The sequence below is a fragment of the Carassius carassius genome, chromosome 19 (genome assembly GCF_963082965.1).
Source record: "Carassius carassius chromosome 19, fCarCar2.1, whole genome shotgun sequence".
NCBI lineage: Eukaryota > Metazoa > Chordata > Actinopteri > Cypriniformes > Cyprinidae > Carassius > Carassius carassius.
Genome location: NC_081773.1, coordinates 7,136,863 through 7,158,937, shown reverse-complemented (window position 1 = coordinate 7,158,937; position 22,075 = coordinate 7,136,863). Strand labels below are relative to the sequence as shown.

The 22,075-nt window shown below is 39.7% G+C and overlaps 1 protein-coding gene and 1 long non-coding RNA gene across 2 annotated transcripts; both read left to right on the top strand.

Annotated features, from left to right (window-relative positions):
• Positions 1-2,361: 2,361 nt before the first annotated feature.
• On the top strand, positions 2,362-8,484 carry si:ch211-214p13.8 (B- and T-lymphocyte attenuator). The gene is made up of 5 exons (XM_059499334.1): positions 2,362-2,577; positions 3,061-3,416; positions 3,777-3,917; positions 4,004-4,041; positions 7,179-8,484. Exons 2-5 carry the CDS (start codon positions 3,209-3,211, stop codon positions 7,482-7,484), a joined length of 693 nt encoding a protein of 230 aa, XP_059355317.1. The 5' UTR covers positions 2,362-2,577; positions 3,061-3,208; the 3' UTR covers positions 7,485-8,484.
• Positions 8,485-10,449: 1,965 nt separating this feature from the next.
• Positions 10,450-11,840, top strand: LOC132094671 (uncharacterized). The gene is made up of 3 exons (XR_009422373.1): positions 10,450-10,833; positions 11,052-11,402; positions 11,704-11,840. It is a non-coding gene; the product is annotated as an uncharacterized LOC132094671 (long non-coding RNA).
• Positions 11,841-22,075: the final 10,235 nt, after the last annotated feature.

Here is a 22,075-nt window from a genome sequence, read left to right as displayed (position 1 = left end):
ACCTTGTTCACATTCCCTCTCAATCAGAGCCGGGCAAACTAGTTAACACTTTGATGAAAAACTACTGGGACTTTTGATATTACTCTGTTATCTGTTGTTTCCATTTCCCAGTAGCAACATTTAATCCCTCAGTGAGCAGTGTTTTTGTGCTGCAGTGTTGTAGAGTAAATTGTGGTTGCTCATGTTGTACTATATATATATAATCTTTGGAGAGGATTCATTGGTCCAGTCTCCACTTTGCCCTTTTGCCTTTGAACATTATGGTTACCTAATTATGCTCACATCGTCTAATTAAAGCTTCATCACACGGGTGTGTGGGGGGCATTCTGCCACACTAGGCCTATATCTACCGTCGTCACTCGATACCAGACAGATGCTGCACACTGGTGATGGTTGAGTAGCTTTCAAATTAAAGAGCGATTTCACTCTGGAAAAAAGTTATATATAAATGTAATTTAATATTTTTACATAAATGCTATTATTGTTATTATAATATCCTTTCATTCTTGTCACATCTTTCTTTCTTTCTTTAGATGTGTAACTAATATAAGATAAATCAATGTCACAGATAAAGAACAAACTTCAAAGCTACAGGTTAGAGTAGACAGTGTTTTCACATTAAAATGTATTGTTATTTATTATTCACACTGATCAGCCACAAATAAAACCACTGTGAAGTGAATAAAATTTTATATATTGTTACAATGGCCTCTGTCAGTGGGTGGGATATATTGGGCAGCAAGTGAACAGTCAGTTATTCAATATCATGTGTTGAAAGCAGGAAAATTGATTTTGGCAAAAAGATCTGAGTGACTCTGACAAGAGTCAAATAGCAATACATGACTGGGTCAGAGCATCTCCAAAAAAGGCAATTGTGAGTTTTTCCTGGTATGCAGTGGTTAGTTCATACCAGTAGTGATGCATGGAATGACAACTAGTGGTCTACTGAGGGGGGTTTTGGCCCTTGGAAAAGTTTGTGAAATTATTTTTTTCTTTTCTTCAGATGCTATACAGTATTACTATAGTACCATTGCATTGCATTCAGCACAAACTGTGCTACAATACTTAAAATATATCAAACACAACGTAAAATAATATAAATAATAATACTTGCTTGTATTTTTTTGAAAATTATGTTAATGTCTGATTAAAAAAGTCACAGAAATAAGGCCAAAAAACCACATACTTTACAAATGTCCATAACACTTGAACACTGGATATTGTCAGCTAGAATTTTAGTCATTAGGGTATATAGTCATGTTCCTTGAAAATATTTTGCACATTTCCTACTATAAATATATAAAAACTTAATTTTATGATTAGTAATATGCACTGCTAAAAACTTCATCAGACCCTTATGATTAGTTTTGTGGTCCAGGGTCACAATTTACCAACCGAAGCCCTAGACCTTGGTGTTCTTCGACATGGCATGTTGACTGTGCTGCTAGTATCTGCAGGCATTTACAAGAAACTCTTTTGTGATTGTGGCATAACTTATTATTATTTGTACCTGAACAAAAATTGCTATATGTTGTGTCTTTTTTCTGTATTGCCATTTTTATATGTTTGTCTTTTTTCTGTGTTGCTTTGAAATGGGTCTGATGAAATTGTCTAATAGACTATGGTCATTTTTAATCAATACATTTTTATCAATTAGTCAATAAATACATGTGCACTGTACAGATAACGAAAGAAGCTGGAATCCTGAAACATAGTAATGGAAAGTAATTATATTACCATACACTTAGGGAATTTTTTTTTTTTTTTTTTTTTTTTGGTGTTTTAAACAGAATAACGTGCAAAAGACCTTAGTTTCATAACTGAGACTGTAATGTGCCTGTAAGATTGCAGTGAAAAAAAAATTCCCAAAGCATAGATCTAATTGATCTAACTGTAAAACTGTGGGGCTGTGATGTTTCTAGCAGGCCAGGATCCTGCGGTCGAGCCTATGAAACCGGAGGGAGTGAGTTACAGTACATGACACACAGTACACTTTAAAACGTTATGTGCTCTTCCAGTCACATATTTATGGTTGCATGGAGGGTTTCCACCTTTAACTAGGCCAGAATAATTTTTATTCAATTCAATAATAGCAATTTATGTTATTATTTAGACATAATGTGGGTGTGTGAGATTTTTTTTCTCTTGCATTGAATTAACAACGAATGATATTTGTGCTCTAGAAAGGTGTAACAACTGTATAAGTATGCAAAAATACAAAACCACAGAACAAAGCTCTCCCGTCCAAAAACATGTGAAGCTCATCATTACATGTGCAAAATCACACAGAACAGGATGAGTGCAAGCTGCGTAGGTAAAGGAAATGGAAACCACAAGTATAAGAATGAACATGATTGAAGAGCACAAAGAGAGAGTGACAAAAATAAGTGTTCAGTCGAGAGATTTGGATGGAGACTGTAAGGATTAGACTGAATTAATTTATATTTTGAGAACATCTGTGACATACCTGGCTTGTATTTACAATGGATTCCGCATACCTGAGAAAGAGCGCTTTGACCCTTTACATGTTGGTAGTTTTTATCCTGCATGTGAACATTGATACACAAGGTGTACAAGGTGAGTTCATAGTATGTATGATGTCCAAGACAAAATCAACTATTGACAACATTCAACTGAATTTCTTTTAGGAAAAGTTAAACAAAATGTGGGGATGCGGAAGGTATTATTCAGTTAAAAAATGTAAGTGGAAATGCAAAGATAATAAATTAAATTATATTTTGCAGAATCAAATGGAATTTAAGGTGACATAACATTGGTTTGTTTAAAACCACATATTATTTTAGATTTCAAGTTAAATTTTTGCAGACAGCACTGCAAAAAATGTATTTTATTGTACCATTCACTGCAGTCTAAAAATATTTTTCAGGCAAATTCTTTACAGTTGAGCTATTTCAACCTCTGAGTGCAGAAAAAACGGTTTGAAGCCTGTGAAAACCCACTGATAGAAAGAAATGATCAGCTCCATAGCATTTTAATGATGTTGTAACTGTTTTTCAATGTGTTTATACTGTACATTTTCTGCAATGTTATATATTTTAGGTCAAGCCCCCAAATGTCCTCTCTTGAAAGTTCATAGAGGGACTGTCCATAAAGCCTTCATAAACAAGCCTTTCAAGATCTCCTGCAATCTGACATATTGTGTTGAACAGACAGTGAATGTGACATGGACTAAACAAAACATGAGAGAATGGATTCCAATATCTGGAGCAGATCAAATATCAGCATCACAAACTATTCATCACCTGATCCAAATATGTTGACTTCATATTTAACTTTCACAAATATATTAAAGCATCATGAAGGCTCTTACAGATGTGAACTAAACTTACCAGACTTCTCTATGAATAGCCATCATATAAATGTTTCTGTCTCAGGTAAAGATTTTTTATTTCCACGTTAACAAAAAAGATTATGTAAGGCTGAAGCCATCAGAATGATATGTGATCTTTAAAGTGATTTTTAAACCATTGTAATGCAGTTTTTGAACTTTTACAGACAACATCACGGAAAATGAATGTAAGAGCAGATTCAATTCTAATCAAACACTGACATGCATGTTCTTCTTTCAATTAATTAAAAAAATTGCCCTATATACATATGGTTGCGGTTACAGCTGAAAGGGATACTCCACCCCAAAATGAAAATTTTGGGGTGGAGTAAGCGATTAATGACAACATTTTCATTTTGGGGTGGAGTATACCTTTAACATTGCTTCTCCTTTTTGCAAATTACACTATTTTCTTATATTTTCTTAGTGACAGTAGAAAGAGACAACACTGATAGCAGCTCTGGTTCATATCCATGGTGGCTGCCGTATCTCTTCATCTGTTTGGGTGTGCTGATTCTGGTTCTTATAGTAATGCTGATCTCAATCCTGTGTATTAATGGATGTAAAAGTAAGTCATTGTGTCATTTTCCATTATTTTGAGATATTTACATTACACTATGAGCCTAAATTTGTCCTTTTATTGATCATTGTCAGGTTTGAGAAGAAAGAATGCACAGAGATCAAAGGTTCAGGTATGTTTTATAAAAGACTGATAAGTGTAAAATATATGTACTGTACATTTTTTATTCTCACACTACCAATTAATGTGACACTCAGAACCGAACTGAATGCCTTTTAAAATATTATTGAGTTTTTGAACTTAAATTGAGGTAGCAGATGCAGAATTGTACCTTGATTTATGATTTATGAATGTATGGCACTAAAATTATTTTGAAAGAAGTTTGATTAACTTTAACTTTTGTATAAACTACCCATAACATTTTAACAAATGAAAATATATATACAAATGACATAAATAATTAGTATTTGACAGTGGCATCTGGTGTAAATTTTTCTAGGTAGGGCGCCATGTCCAAAAACACCCTTTTTGATTTATTCTAGTATAACAAAGGTGAAATATTAAGACTTAAATCATTTGAAATAAAGATAATTGTTTTACCAAGTTCAAGATTAAGTTTGGGGATGATTCTCACAAAGCTATGTTTTCTGCCCAACTTTTTCAAGACAAATTACTTTTCATAATTCACAATTTGTTTATACAGTGAAAGTGCAAAAACTTTGAGGAAGAAATAAAAGTCACATTTATTTTCTGTAACTACAAGTCAAGGTGAAATACCAAACAGGATCATATAGAGTTGACTGATTGTATGTATAAATATATAAGGATCCATTCAGAATCATTAAACAGAGCAAAACACAAATTAAAAAGCAAATAAAACCATTCTGAATGTATCGAATGTGGTGATCTGAAGGCAGCTCAACATAATCAGTGAACACTTCCTCTCAGAGTGAGTGTTGATGCTGTTTAAACACCACTGACTATTGCAAACTTTCAATTCAATTCAATTCAAGTTTATTTGTATAGCGCTTTTTACAATACAAATCGTTACAAAGTAACTTTACAGAAAATTATGTTTCTACAATATTTAGTAGTAGCTAGTAGTTTGTGCACGTTTGACAGGATTTTAGAAAAATAAAAATCATAATAATAATACAAGACGTAGTCAGCTAGATGATGAACTATCAATATTATTAATTAATAGTAATTATAGGATGCAGTCACACATGTAGCAATAATTGTTAGTTCTGTTTGTTGATTCAAGGTTAGGATCATCTGGGGTCCTCTGAGGGTCAGCATCATCTCTTCTCAGGTGTTCTGGATCCAGACTGGAGCTTGTGTAAATCCTAGTTACCACGGGATGTAAATCCCGTGGCAAAACATAGAAACAAAATAGAGACATCATAAGCATAGCTGCTGATCCAACAAAGTAAAATTAGTTTAACCCAAGCTAAAGAATAAAAATGTAGATGCAACTACACTCACAATTTAAGAGATACATTATTCGAATGCTTGGCGAAAGAGATGCGTTTTTAATATAGATTTAAACAGAGTGTGTCTGAACCCTGAACATTATCAGGAAGGCTATTCCAGAGTTTGGGAGCCAAATGTGAAAAAGCTCTACCTCCTTTAGTGGACTTTGCTATCCTAGGAACTACCAAAAGTCCAGCGTTTTGTGACCTTAGGGTGCGTGATGGGTTGTAGCGTGGTAGAAGGCTAGTTAGGTACGCAGGAGCTAAACCATTTAGGGCCTCATAGGTAAGTAATGATAATTTGTAACTGATACGGAACTTAATAGGTAGCCAGTGCAGAGACTGTAAAATTGGGGTAATATGATCATATTTTCTTGACCTCGTAAGGACTCTAGCTGCTGCATTTTGGACTACCTGTAGCTTGTTTATTGACGAAGCAGGACAACCACCTAGAAGTGCATTGCAATAGTCCAGTCTAGAGGTCATGAAAGCATGAACTAGCTTTTCTGCATCAGAAACAGATAACATGTTTCGTAGCTTGGCAATGTTTCTAAGATGGAAGAATGCGGTTTTTGTAACATTTTCAAAAGACAAATTGCTGTCCAATATAACACCCAGATTTCTGACTGTAGAGGAAGTAACAGTACATCCGTCTAGCTGCAGATTGTAATCTACAAGATTCTGTGTGGTGTTTTTTGGTCCAATAATTAATATCTCTGTCTTATCCGAATTTAATTGGAGAAAATTATTTGTCATCCAATCTTTTACATTTTTAACACACTCTGTTAGCTTAGATAATTGGGAAGTTTCATCTGGTCTCGTTGATATATATAGCTGAGTATCATCAGCATAACAGTGGAACTCCTATAAAAACATGCTTCCTCACTTACCAGACATTAGACCTTATACTTAAATGTGTATAATATAATTATGTAACAATTATAATGATAAAATAGTTATTCTAGACATAATAATTCATAACTGCCATAAGTAGTAACTTACATAAGTTCCATGTTATGATATAACATACTGTAACGTTGCATCTACAAATGCAAGCGATCCAATCATGTAATGTGACAAAAGACAATAGAACCCACTAATAACATCGCGCCGGATGCCAGTGTGTTAAAATCTCTTCTACATATCACTTTGGATAAACATATCTGATTATTGGGTTCTGCTGTCTTTTGTTGTGTCGTGCTGCTTTGAATATTACATATATTATCAAACTTCATTATATTTTAGTAAAACTCCAATTGGTATTCTATTTAGAATTTATTATATGAATATGATTACTGATTCCTAATATGATGTACTTACTTTGTACTTTATGTAAATAATTTGTTTGCATTTGAGGGTCACATCACCTGACAGCTGCACCCCAAAACACAAACACACACACACACACACACATTCTTCAAATGGCTGTTACACCCCTGGTAACTACCCTCCCTTTCACACTTTTGTGGTCTGTCATCCTATCACCCTTATGAAGAAACCGCCCAGGGTGTTTGAAATGTTTGTTAAATTAAATTTAAATGAACTATCATCATCTTGGTCCAAGAACACATAATTTCCCACAATGCTCTAATTTACCTAAAACAGAATTAAGCAAGAGCATCTTGGGTACCTTAAATAAAACAGCTAAGAAGTTATATTTTCTGTTATATTTTGATGTCTGTCTGTTTAATTTCTTTTAATCGAGCACATTCTGCATTTCATTTCAATTCAAATTCCTACTCTTAAATTGTAAAAAAGCCAAATCTTTGCAAAATTCTGGATTTTGCATATCCAAATGTACAGTACTGTATTAATGATTATGTTGTTATGTCTGCAGTATACAGCAACATCTGTCTTGTCATCATCAAGCCCCATTGTTCTGAAGCGTGATGAATTTGTCTGTGGCCAAGAACTACAGAAGCACTCTCGTGACAGCAACTCATGCAATTTAACATTACAATCCAGACAGTCAACATCACACGTGTCAGATTGTAGTGATGATCCTTTGTCTAACAGGAAAGATAGCAGGTCAAGTCAGGTTGTATATGCATCTTTGCATCACCTCGCACCAACACCATCATCTACCACATCACGTCAGACACAGGAGGAGTTTTCAGAGTATTCATCTATCCGGGTCTTCTGATTTTCTGTCTGCATAACCAGCAGACACAGTAAAACTACATTTTCAAGTCTTCAGACTTATATAATGAGGCAGTTTGTGCAACTGTACAATACTGTTAATCTATTCTTTCTAACAGGAAGCAGGAGATGTATGCATGTTTCACTTTCCTCATTACATCACGGAAAAGCATTGCTGTGAGTTGAGTGAGGTTTCTGTAAGTGAAACTCACACCACTAATCACATGTGTCTGATGCAACACTCCCATATCCTGGAGACTAGTCTAAGTGTTATGCACTAAAACTTAAAAATAATGTTTCCAAGACTAGAGATAGATTTTTTTCAATACTGTTGATGTTACAGCCAAATTAGTTGTTGCTAGTAAAGAAGCTGAGAAGGTTAACTCATACTTGGTACAGTAATAGATTATAAGTTAAATTGGGTGGAAAATGCAAATCTTGTTTGTCAAAGCACACAAGTGATTATATTTACTTATATATTCAGTATTTTTGATGTGGACAAATTTATACAGATAATGTTTTACAGATATTTTATTAGAATTTGTATGCAAGTTCTTTCTGGATACACAGCCTGTAAGATCTTGCAGATCTTTTGTTTCAAATGCAGTTTTGATCATAAACGCATATTTGAAGCACATCAATATGGGTTAATTTAACATTTTTACATGCCATACCTTAAACACATGAGGAATGGTATATTGCTTATCCCTGGGTTTGTGGATGTGTATGTTGTGATCTTTTATATTATATTTCGTTTGTTTATCATTGTTGATTCCACAGAAATTCCCCTGTGAATGGACGACAAAGAGTACTAAGAAAATGAAAAAATTCATAGTTACAATAGTAGCAGCTATGTTTATTGTACAACCTTATACTGATTTTCAGTTTAGGACTTTTTGAGCCATGAACAATATTTTTCTAGCAGTCAATGCGATATGGGAAAGAAATCAATTAAGCTTATTTTAAAGTAAGTGTGTGTGTGTGTGTGTGTGTGTGTGTGTGTGTGTGTGTGTGTGTGTGTGTGTGTGTGTGTGTGTGTGTGTGTGTGTGTGTGCTCTTGTTTTTGTGACATATCAGGACACAACTCTGTATAATGACATGGGTATGACACAGGTATTACAAGGTGAGGGTGACTTATGAGGATATAACCCATGTCCCCATTTTTAAAAACGCTTATAAATCATACAGAATTAGTTTTTTTGAGAAAGTAAAAAGTCACAAAGTTTCCTGTGAGGGTTAGGGTTAGGTGTAGGGTTGGTGTAGGGCCATATAATATACAGTTTGTACAGTATAAAAACCATTACGCCTATGGAATATCCCCACTTGTGATTGCAGTTACATTTATTTTGTAATTAAATGTTGTCATGCCATGACATATAATATCTACTCCACAACACTGTGAAGGATGATGGACCATTGCAAAGGGAGTCAAGGTTTTGACAAGCCACAGTGAAGCCGATAAGTCAAAGAGCCAAGGTGGAGCTATGGGCTTTGAAGACCGCTTCAAGCACTGATGCTGGGGTGGAGCTCTACGTTGATGGGAGTTTCTCTGTTGGTTTGGGTTAATGCTTCCTGTTTGTGGAGGGCGTGGGCTCATGCTCGTGTGAGTGGCATTGATTATGCTCCTCCATCTTACCCCCAGTGAAAGAGAAACCACTCTGTGAGAGCAATAGCTTAGCAAAATACCAAAACCTCCCTCGAGGACAATCAACAGGGAACAAGTTTTTTTTTATTTTCTTCAAATCCAAAAAAATGCAATTGAAACGTATTTGTCTTATTTGACTGGAAGTCCTACTTTTGTTGAGCTTGTTGAGCCCTAAGAACAATCTAACAATGTCAACGCATCCCTTGACAGAACTGAAAAACACCTAAAACCATTGAGGCATAAAGTACTTAGACAAGTTTTGAAGGTTAATCTAATTTTCTACTTTTAATCTTTTTAATGTCAGTTACATAAAAATGTAAATTGCTCTTAATTAATTTCTCCTAATTGGTTAACTATTAGTTGGTCAGACAGTCTTAATATAGTGGCTGTGTTTATACAGCTGGCCCCAGGAGATGGAGCTATTGCTCTAAATATTGCTTCAGTCTACTAAGAGTAACAAGTTTGAAGTCCTTCGCAACATATTGACATGATACTGAAGGTTTACGGAATACTTTCATTGTTTAACAAAACTGTTCAGATATGACTCAAATGTTCACAGAGGTTGACTGTATCTTTGAATAAATAACATTCTATTTACACTTTGTGAAATTATTGAAAATCAGTCTTATAATATCAGGCCTGTTTAAAGCTATGCATACTCTTAGAAATAAAGGTAAGCTGTTGCTAATGCAGTACCTTTTCTTTTACTATGGACTTTTAAGTGATCAATATCCACCCTTTAGGTACAGAAATTAAATACTAAATTCATATAAATGGAAATAAAGAAATATGAAATGCTTCTAATAAGGAAATAAAAATAAAAATAAAGAAACCTTAAAATAAAGCTAATAAATAAATTGTGACCAAAACAAACCAAATAAGTCAGTTTAATAAATACATGTGTAATGTACACATAATGAAAATGCTGAAGCACTGAAATAGCTAGACCACTGGTCTTTACAGCAGAGTGGAAAAGGCCTATAGCTGGGTTACACTGAAAAGCATTTATAGAGACAAAAAGTGTGCATGTCACGTTAGAATTATCAGAGTTATTAATATGTTTTAAGAATTTAGACATTCATGCAATGAATAAAAAATAAATGAAAACAAGTGATTTTCTGTGATGGCTGGAACATAACATCGCAGGTAGGGCTAGATTTAGGAGTGGACAAATGTCTCATAAGAAATTACCAGCTCATTAAATACTTACATATTCTTGTTTTGCTCTTTGTGATTTCCTCAAATGTAATATAACTGCTTGAAGTACACTACCAGTCAAAATGTTTGTAATGTTTTTTGAAGAATTCCCTTCTGCTCACTAACATACAGTAATATTGTGAAATATTTGTATTATTACTTTCTATTTGAATATATTTTAAAATGTAATTTATTCCAAAAATGAAAAAAAAAAAGACAATCATGTCCAAAGTCATGTGAAGCTCACTACATGTGCAAAAACACACACTGAGTGCATGTTACGTACATAAAGGAAATAGAAACCAAATGAGAGGACTGAAGAGCACATTGTTCAGTCGTGTGATTTGGATGGTGACAGTAAGGACTAGACTGGATACATTTATATTTTGAGATCGTCTGTTGTGTCCCTGGCTTGTATTTAAGATGAATTTGCTATATTTGAGGAAGACGACTTTGTTCCTCGCTTTCATCCTGCATGTGAGCATTGATTCACAAGGTGAGTTCATTGCATGTATGATGTCAAAGACAAAATCAACTATTGATGTTCTGATTTCCATTCACTTGTTCTGGCATAATCAACTGAATTTGATTTTATATATTTAATTAGATTTTTGTAAAAGTTTATACTGAACCTAAATGGTTCAGTTCCATAGCATTGTCTCATTTAAACATAATATTACTATTTTTGTGTTTATACATTTTCTGCAATTTTATATATTTTAGGTCAAGCCCCCAAATGTCCTCTCTTGAAAGTTCATAGAGGGACTGTCCATAAAGCCTTCATAAACAAGCCTTTCAAGATCTCCTGCAATCTGACATATTGTGTTGAACAGACAGTGAATGTGACATGGACTAAACAAAACATGAGAGAATGGATTCCAATATCTGGAGCAGATCAAATATCAGCATCACAAAACTATTCATCATCTGATCCAAATATGTTGACTTCATATTTAACTTTCACAAATATATCAAAGCATCATGAAGGCTCTTACAGATGTGAACTAAACTTACCAGACTTCTCTATGAATAGCCATCATATAAATGTTTCTGTCTCAGGTAATGATTTTTTATTTCTATGTTAACAAAAAGATTATGTAAGGCTGAAGCCATCAGAACAAGATAGGTAAATATATGAACCTTTAAAGTGATTTTTAAACCATTCAATTGCAGTTTTTGAACTTTTACAGACAACATCATGGAATATGAATGTAAGAGCAGATTCAATTCTAATCAAACACTGACATGCATGTTCTTCTTTCAGTTCATGAAAAAAAGAAAACAGTTACCATATATTCAGTACATATATATGGTTGCTGTTACAGCTTAACATTGCTTCTCCTTTTTACAAATTACGCTGTTTTTTTTTTTCTTTTCTTAGTGACAGTAGAAAGAGACAACACTGATAGCAGCTCTGGTTCATATCCATGGTGGCTGCCGTATCTCTTCATCTGTTTGGGTGTGCTGATTCTGGTTCTTATAGTAATGCTGATCTCAATCCTGTGTATTAGTGGAAGTAAAAGTAAGTCATTGTGTCATTTTTAAGTGACGTTTCACAAACGAATTTCGGGAGAAGCGTGCACGGATAATTAACACGGCCTGTTCATCATCATCAGCAATTACACTGGTTACCAATCAGCTCGAGAAAACGCCTATAAATAATCAAGTAGGCCTACATCCTACCTTCGTTATCTCTCGACTTTCAGAATTCGGTTCGCGCAGTTTGCCATCTCATCACAGACCCAATTTTCCATCCAACGAAGAGATCTAACGTTAGACCGGGGATTTATTCAGATCTGCAGCAATTCGCCAGCCCCATGATCACTCCTATCCCGCCTAACACAGCCGCCGAGCATCAAGTGTTATCGCGACACCTGCTCTTCTCAAACAGCCACACGCTGTGGCCAACAGACCGTGCAAAGCCCCGAGCTCGCCTCGCTCGACACCACCAGAGAAGTAATGCCATTTTTTATCCATGAAGCCAACAAGGCATTTTTTCAGAGTTGTTATCCACACCGAAATGTCTGAACCCATTAACGTTACACCTGCCTTACCGTGCATGTCCAAACCTCACTCAGATGATACAGACATAAGTTTCATTTAAATTTTCTGGCAGGATCAATTTATTTATGGAAATATTTCACCATTTACTGGCGCGATCACTCAGAATTGATCTAAAACGCAACTGCCCTCGTGTTTTCCGCAGGACAGCAATCGTGAGTAAATTTTCTGTTGTCTTTTAGAACTGTAATATGAAAAGCATGCAAAATAATTTTTAGAAACCATGTGAAAGTGAATAGCACATAACTGTGAGTTAACTGCTATAAACCTGTCTATTGGTAGAATGTGTTACAAGACTAAACATGCTTCTTTTTCAAAGCCTCTGTTTCTACAGTCCATACTACAACGTGAAAACAGCATCCTCAAATATATCCACTCTGGAGAGCGTTCAAAGGCTGGAAGGCCAAAACGAGAGGAAAAGATGTTTTTCAACAGGAACATATTAATGTGGACAAGGCTCGAGGAATTGTCTAATGTTACTAATCCCTCTACTTTCCCGTAGCCAACATCTACAGCAGCCGAAGCAAGCATAAGCTGCTTTTACTTGCAACACTGGCCTGCACATCCCAGTATTTGCATCCTATTACTTCTAACCCCCTCCAGCTGTCCTCCAGCTCAAGTAGCAGACATTAGCATAAGGCTGCCTCTGCTAGCAGTGCAGGCAACTCAGGTTCAAAACTTCACACACCCCAACCCCTGCGCATGGCCTACAGCTAGAGCAGCTGAAGCAAACGTGAGGCTGCCTCCATTTGTAAAAATGCCCACAACTCTTCCGCTCCCTCATGCTATTAATAAACCATTTTCTGTTCAGCGGCCTCCAGCTCCCGTAGTAAACACTAGCGTGAGGCTGCCTCCGGTAGTAGTGCAGGTTGCACATAGGTCCTTCAGGATTCCCTTCCTGTGACCAACAACATGTGATGCAAGTGCGAAGCTGCTTCCACTTGCAACCCAGACCCTTACTTTCTTCCTGCTGCTACTTACCTCCTTTTTCCTTTTCAGTGGCCTCCAGCTCCCGTAACAGACGCTAACGCGAGCATGCCTTCGATAGCGGTGCAGACCCATCCACAACCCCTTTTCCGACAACCCTCTCCCCTACTCATGGCCTGCAGCCCCACAGTCTAACCCCAGTGTGACATTGCCTCTCATATTGGCGCAGGCCCCTATACCCGCCGTTCACCTCCTCTTTCCCCCTCTTTTCATCCACTTCCGAAGCCGTCCCAAGTGTGAGCACGTCTCCGCAGGCGGCTCCAGCAGCTATCTTTCCTCCTCCTCTCTTGCTCCCCCTTCCTTCTCTGTTCCGCCCTACCCATCCCTCCGAACACCCTTGGCTCAGGCCCCGTTGTCCGCCATTCCCCTCCTTTCCCCCTCTCTCTTCCACTCCCAGAGCTGTCCCAAGTGTGAGCATTCCTCCGCTAATGGTGCAGGCCCCAATGCCCGCCATTTACCCTCTCTTTATTCCACTACCAGAACCGTCCCAAGCGTAAGCACATCTCCGTAGGTGGCTCCAGCAGCTATCTTTCCTCCTCCTCTCATGCTCCTAATTACTTCTCTGTTCCGCCATACCCTAATGTCTCCATATAAAAGATCACCGAACCCTCATCAGCCAACCCCCTTAACGCCAGTCCATCCCTGTTCACTCAAACTCATGACCCACCATAACTAACCCTCTTTAAACATCCCCTTATCCATCCATAATAGCCCATCCTCACTCCAGCATCCCAACAGTGCCTGCTCCTGCAGGAGCCTCTATCTGTTTTTCTCCACTGCCGCAGCAGTGCCCGCTCTCGCAGGATCCTTTTTTCCATATTTCCTCAGTGCCGCAGCAGTTCTCGCTCCCGCTCGAGTTGAGCGATATGGTCATTTTTCAAATCGTCATATCGTCAGCCTGTAAGATTGACAATGCACGATATTATCATGCATGGGTGGAGCTAAACCCCTTGTTCTTGACAAATCATAACTATTGGATGTTTTAAACCGCGCAGGTGCGCGAGAGAGAGCCTATGGAATCACCAATAATCAAAAGCCGCCGCCCCCTCCATCGGTTTCGGAGGATTTCACCAAAATCACTGGTCCGCTTCTACATTGCCCTCCCAGCCGTTAGATTCTCCCCAGCCATTAATATCCTCACCCCTTTTCGAGCTATATCATCTTGTCCTGGCAGCCTTTCTGTGCATCGTTATTCACTGCGATAACGAGGCTACTGTACATTGAATTAATAATGGCCGTTCTCATTCACCCACCTTAATGCCCTTTCAAAGACGTTTAATCTGGATCTCCGCTAACGATCAGTTCATCATAACCTCAAAACACATTCCTGAGGCAAGTTTTGCCTTTCAGAAATTCAGGCTGTTGGCACCGCAGGCGAAACCACTCCCAGCCCCAGTACCTCCTTATTCAGAACTAATATTCCTCTGAATCATCCTCTGAGACCCCTTCTCGAAACTTCAAGAGATTCTATTCTCCAAGCCATTTCCCCAAGTACCCTGCAGTCATACTTCACAGCATGGAAATGCTTTAAAGCATTCCATTCCGCCTTTAATCTACCGTTCCCTGATTTTTCCCTGCTCTCCATCACCTCATTTATATCACACCTCAACATTAACAAAACCCTCCAAGTCAGCTCCATCAAAAGCTGTCTAAGTGGAATCCAATTTTTCCATAAACTCATATTTGGTTCACCCTCACAAGCCAATTCACAGACCTCCCTTCTCATCAAAGGCATTCAAAGAGCCCACCCCACGCGCCCAGACTCCAGGCAGCCCATAACCTTCGAAATCCTGATTAAATGCATTTCTACGCTTCGCAAAGGTTACCAATCCATCCACACTGCTCGAACGCTAGATGCCATGTTTATTCTAGCCTTCTTCGGCTTTCTCAGATGCTCAGAGCTCACTACCACTTCCAGCTTTAATCCAAATAATCCACCCCACCATTTCTGATCTAGCAGTCCTGGACAATGAAGCCATGTCAATTCATATAAAGCAAAGTAAAACAGATCAGACCATGAAGGGCCACTTTATTTTTATTTTTAACCAATCACCTATTCTCCAATACCAAACTCTCCTAGCCTTCCTCCAGCCCAGGAAAGCCTAAGCTAAATCCCTTTCCGACCCTCTTTTCACAGATGACTGTAGCCGCCCCGTCTCCCGTCTTTGGTTCCAGAAAAACTTGAAATCTGTCTTGCGTTTGTCCGGCATCTCAGCTGACGATTTCTCCAGCCATTCCTTCAGAATCGGTGCAGCCACCACAGCGGCTCAAAATGGCCTTTCCCAACGTCAGATCCAAACACTCGGTCGCCGGTCATCAGAAGCTTTTAAGAGCTACATCCGATCAGACCGCGTAAATCTCAAGAAAGCCCATCAAACCCTCATCAGCCACCCGTTTTTTTTTTTTTCCCTAGCCATCTCCATTTCCCAATTCCAACAGCACCCCGCTCCTTCAGGAGCCATCATATATTTCCCCCGCTGCTACAGCAGTGTCAGCTCCCGCAGGAGCCTTCATGTGTTTTTTCCTCACTGCCGCAGCAGTGTCCGCTCCCGCACGATCCTTTACGTATTTCCTCACTACAGCAGCAGCGTCGGCTCCCGCAGAGCCCTTACGTATTTCCTCACTACCGCAGCAGCGTCAGCTCCCGCAGGAGCCTTTACGTATTTCCTCACTGCCGCAGCAGTGTCAGCTCCCGCAAGAGCCCTTTTTCATATATTATCCTCACTGCCGCAGCAGTATATGCTCCCGCAGGAGCCTCTCCATATTTTCTCACTGCCGCAGCAGTGTCCGCTCCCGCAGGAGCCTCTCCATATTTTCTCACTGCCGCAGCAGTGTCCGCTCCCGCAGGAGCCTCTCCATATTTTTCTCACTGCCGCAGCAGTGTCCGCTCCCGCAGGAGCCTCTCCATATTTTCTCACTGCCGCAGCAGTGTCAGCTCCCGCAGGAGCCTCTCCATATTTTCTCACTGCCGCAGCAGTGTCAGCTCCCGCAGGAGCCTCTCCATATTTTTCTCACTGCCACAGCAGTGTCAGCTCCCGCAGGAGCCTCTCCATATTTTTCTCACTGCCGCAGCAGTGTCCGCTCCCGCAGGAGCCTCTCCATATTTTCTCACTGCCGCAGCAGTGTCCGCTCCCGCAGGAGCCTCTCCATATTTTCTCACTGCCGCAGCAGTGTCAGCTCCCGCAGGAGCCTCTCCATATTTTTCTCACTGCCACAGCAGTGTCAGCTCCCGCAGGAGCCTCTCCATATTTTTCTCACTGCCGCAGCAGTGTCAGCTCCCGCAAAAGCCTTTTCCATATTTTCTCACTGCCGCAGCAGTGTATGCTCCCGCAGGAGCCTCTCCATATTTTTCTCACTGCCGCAGCAGTGTCAGCTCCCGCAAGAGCCTTTTCCATATTTTCTCACTGCCGCAGCAGTGTCAGCTCCCGCAGGAGCCATTACGTATTTTTCCATTGCCGCAGCAGTGCCAGCTCCCGCAGGAGCCTTTCCATATTCCCTTACTGCCGCAGCAGTGCCAGCTCCCGCAGGAGCCTTTCCATATTCCCTTACTGCCGCAGCAGTGCATGCTCCCGCAGGAGCCTTTTCCATATTATCCTCCCTGCTGCAGCAGTGTATGCTCCCGCAGGAGCCTCTACATATTTCCTCACTGCCGCAGCAGTGCATGCTCCAGAAAAACTTGAAATCTGTCTTACGTCTGTCCGGCATCTCAGCTGACGATTTCTCCAGCCATTCCTTCAGAATCGGTGCAGCCACCACAGCGGCTCAAAATGGCCTTTCCCAACGTCAGATCCAAACACTCGGTCGCCGGTCATCAGAAGCTTTTAAGAGCTACATCCGATCAGACCGCGTAAATCTCAAGAAAGCCCATCAAACCCTCATCAGCCACCCGTTTTTTTTTTTTTCCCTAGCCATCTCCATTTCCCAATTCCAACAGCACCCCGCTCCTTCAGGAGCCATCATATATTTCCCCCGCTGCTACAGCAGTGTCAGCTCCCGCAGGAGCCTTCATGTGTTTTTTCCTCACTGCCGCAGCAGTGTCCGCTCCCACACGATCCTTTACGTATTTCCTCACTACAGCAGCAGCGTCGGCTCCCGCAGAGCCCTTACGTATTTCCTCACTACCGCAGTGCCAGCTCCCGCAGGAGCCTTTCCATATTCCCTTACTGCCGCAGCAGTGCATGCTCCCGCAGGAGCCTTTTCCATATTATCCTCCCTGCTGCAGCAGTGTATGCTCCCGCAGGAGCCTCTACATATTTCCTCACTGCCGCAGCAGTGCATGCTCCAGAAAAACTTGAAATCTGTCTTACGTCTGTCCGGCATCTCCCGCAGGAGCCTCTCCATATTTTTCTCACTGCCGCAGCAGTGTCAGCTCCCGCAAGAGCCTTTTCCATATTTTCTCACTGCCGCAGCAGTGTCAGCTCCCGCAGGAGCCATTACGTATTTTTCCATTGCCGCAGCAGTGCCAGCTCCCGCAGGAGCCTTTCCATATTCCCTTACTGCCGCAGCAGTGCCAGCTCCCGCAGGAGCCTTTCCATATTCCCTTACTGCCGCAGCAGTGCATGCTCCCGCAGGAGCCTTTTCCATATTATCCTCCCTGCTGCAGCAGTGTATGCTCCCGCAGGAGCCTCTACATATTTCCTCACTGCCGCAGCAGTGCATGCTCCAGAAAAACTTGAAATCTGTCTTACATCTGTCCGGCATCTCAGCTGACGATTTCTCCAGCCATTCCTTCAGAATCGGTGCAGCCACCACAGCGGCTCAAAATGGCCTTTCCCAACATCAGCTCCAAACACTCGGTCGCCGGTCATCAGAAGCTTTTAAGATATATTGCATAAAAATGGCTTCACAGGCAAGGATATTGTGGCTACTAAGATTGGACCTAAATCAACAATTTATAGGATCATCAAGAACTTCAAGGAAAGAGGTTCAATTCTTGTAAAGAAGGCTTCAGGGCATCCAAGAAAGTCCAGCAAGCGCCAGGATCATCTTCTAAAGAGGATTCAGCTGCGGGATCGGAGTGCCACCAGTGCAGAGCTTGCTCAGGAATGGCAGCAGGCAGGTGTGAGCGCATCTGCACGCACAGTGAGGCCAAGACTTTTGGAAGATGGCCTGGTGTCAAGAAGGGCAGCAAAGAATCCACTTTTCTCCAAAAAAAAAACATCAGGGACAGATTGATCTTCTGCAGAAAGTATAGTGAATGGACTGCTGAGGACTGGGGCAAAGTCATATTCTCCGATGAAGCCCCTTTCCGATTGTTTGGGGCATCTGGAAAAAGGCTTGTCCGGAGAAGAAAAGGTGAGCGCTACCATCAGTCCTGTGTCATGCCATCAGTAAAGCATCCTGACACCATTCATGTGTGGGGTTGCTTCTCATCCAAGGGAGTGGGCCCACTCACAATTCTGCCCAAAAACACAGCCATGAATAAAGAATGGTACCAAAACACCCTCCAACAGCAACTTCTTCCAATAATCCAACAACAGTTTGGTGAAGAACAATGCATTTTCCAGCACGATGGAGCACCGTGCCATAAGGCAAAAGTGATAACTAAGTGGCTCGGGGACCAGAATGTTGAAATTTTGGGTCCATGGCCTGAAAACTTCCCAGATCTTAATCCCATTGAGAACTTGTGGTCAATCCTCAAGAGGCGGGTGGACAAACAGAAACCCACTAATTCTGACAAACTCCAAGAAGTGATTATAAAAGAATGGGTTGCTATCAGTCAGGATTTGGCCCAGAAGTTGATTGAGAGCATGCCCAGTCGAATTTCAGAGGTCCTGAAAAAGAAGGGCCAACACTGCAAATACTGACTCTTAGCATAAATGTCATGTAATTGTCGATAAAAGCCTTTGAAACGTATGAAGTGCTTGTAATTATATTTCAGTACATCACAGAAACAACTGAAACAAAGATCTAAAAGCAGTTTAGCAGCAAACTTTTTGAAAACTAATATTTATGTAATTCTCAAAACTTTTGGCCATGACTATACATTTCCAGCAGAATAGTTAGTTGTCAACTTAATAGTATATAGTTTAACAATATGAAGTGGCTTAAAAGTACCAGAACATTGTTTTTTTTTTTTTTTTTAATTTTATTGCAATTGAGTAAATTCCTTCTGTCATTTTGATTCAAATTCCAGCTCATAAATTGTAAAGAGCCAATTCCTAAATTTTGAACTTTGCCCAAACATGCATATAACACTAACAATTGTCATCTTGTGTTTATAGTATACAGATCTTCTGAAGCAGAATGAATATGTCTGTGTGCAGTACTCTGTGGCCCTGTCATGACCACACATCCAGCTGAACATTAGCACCTGAACAGTCTGCACTGCATTTATTAGGTGGGGGTGATGAATGATAATTTATCCTGCATGAGAGATGACTGCTTTAGCTATGTTATATAAGCGTCTCTGCATTGCTTCATAGAAACACCAATGTCCCCACTGACCTGAAGCTTTATGTAATTTTGCAATAATATACATTTCTATACAATATACAAATGTACAATAAAAGTTTTTCAAAGGCTTATATTTAAAAGGGAATCATTTTCCATATTGTTTGGAGCTTGATCAAATTCTATTATGAGTTCAGACAAATGAAAACACATAAAAAAAAATTACATGTATTGACTGTTGCATTTGATATTCTCCAGACATGCTATATACCAGGACAGTTTATTAGGAAATGCAATGACATTCCGCATGATTCACCCTAACTATAACCTAACACTTGATAAAAACCAGTAGATGAAGCCATGCATCTAAATGCTGATCTTGTCTACCAAGAATAACCCAAGATTTTGACTTTGAATATAAATGCCTTGTTACTTAAAATAAATACACGTATGTTTAGTTTTTGTCCATTTTTCTGAGCACTTTATAAGATAAGCATTTCCTAGCAATGAAGCATGTTTCTGTGTGAGTTGTGTTCAGAAGTCTCAGTTATTTAGTGTCGCCCAGTTCCCTCTGAAACCCTTTAATAATGCTGGTAAGTGTACGATGCATAGCATTTAAAAATCTGTTCAGGTTTTAAAAGTTGTGTAGTGTATTTTGACCTTAAACCTGGCATTTGTCAGACTGGAGGAGGCCAGCAGAGTCACAAGGCCAAAACAAATTCATATCAAATAAGTGTCAAATGAAGCTAAACAGAATTTGGGCTGTTAGTCACAGCTACACACAATCTTCTTAGCCTACTCTGTTATCACATGAACAATTGGCTGACTTTTTTTTCCAGCTGGACAAAGCAGTTGTACCAACCATCTGACAGAAGAACAGGTTAAGATCTTTTAATCAGGAATTCTATAGTGGAAAATGAGTTCGATTTGGAAAGTGCTGAAACACATTTTTCCTGGAACACAGATGGAAAAATGTCTTTGCCAATGTTCTTGTCAGAATGTCTGAAGCACTGTGAGGAACCAAAATAATGTGTTCATTAAACTGACATCATTTTAAAGGGTCAGCTCACCCAAAAATCAAAATTATGTCATTAATTACTCACCCTCATGTCGTTCCAAACCAGTAGGACCTCCATTTATCTTCAGAAAACAGTTTAAGATATTTTAGATTTAGTCCGAGAGCTCTCAGTCCCTCCATTGAAACTGTGTGTACGGTATACTGTCCATGTCCAGAAAGGTAATAAAAACATAATCAAAGTAGTCCATGTGACATCAGAGGGTCAGTTAGAATTTTTTGATGCATCAAAAATACATTTTGGTCCAAAAATAGCAAAAACTACGACTTTATTCCGGGTCTGTTGTGAGCGCGTTCACTGCAGTGTATAATATCCGGTTCACGAACGAATCACTCAATGTAACCGGATCTTCTTGAACTAGTTCACCAAATCGAACTGGATCGTTTTATACGGTTCACATAAGCATTAATCCACAAATGACTGTGTGAAGCTGTTAACTTTTTTAATGTGGCTGACACTCCCTCTGAGTTCAAATAAACCAATATCCCAGAGTAATTCATTTACTCAAACAGTACACTGACTGAACTGCTGTGAAGAGAGAACTGAAGATGAACACCGAGCCGAGCCAGATAACGAACAAAAGATTGACTCGTTCATGAGTCAAGAACTGGTTGTATCAGTTTTTGGATCACCAGTAGTTTTTTCGGACAATTCGATTCAATAAACTAGTTGAAGAAAATTGGTTCACCGGTTCTTTTGTGCTTGACGTAATGGCATCATTTGCGGTGATTGCCCTTGATTCAAGCCTTCGGTTTACCCGCGCTCATAACACTAGCACAGAATCAGTTCAGAATCAATCACCAAAAGCATCAGTTCGGTTCAGATGCTCTGTGTGTCGGTCTGCTTCACGCTGAATCACACATGCGCAGTATCATCAGCTCCTTGGTTCTCGAATTGGACGTGTCCAACAGAAACGGTTCTTGACTCGAGAACGAGTCATTATCTGGCTAGGCTCTGTGTTCATCTTCAGTTCTCTCTTCACAGCAGTTCAGTCAGTGTACTGTTTGAGTAAATGAATTACTCCGGGATATTGGTTTGTTTTAACTCAGAGGGAGTGTCAGCTTAAGTCATTTGTGGATTAATGCGTATTGGAGATGTGAACCATTTCAAACGATTCAGTTCGATTTGGTGAACTGGTTGAAGATGATCCGGTTACATCGAGTGATTCGTTCGTGAACCGGATATCATTGAACTGTTGTGTTTTGAACTCTCACACAACAGACACGGAAGAGAAGA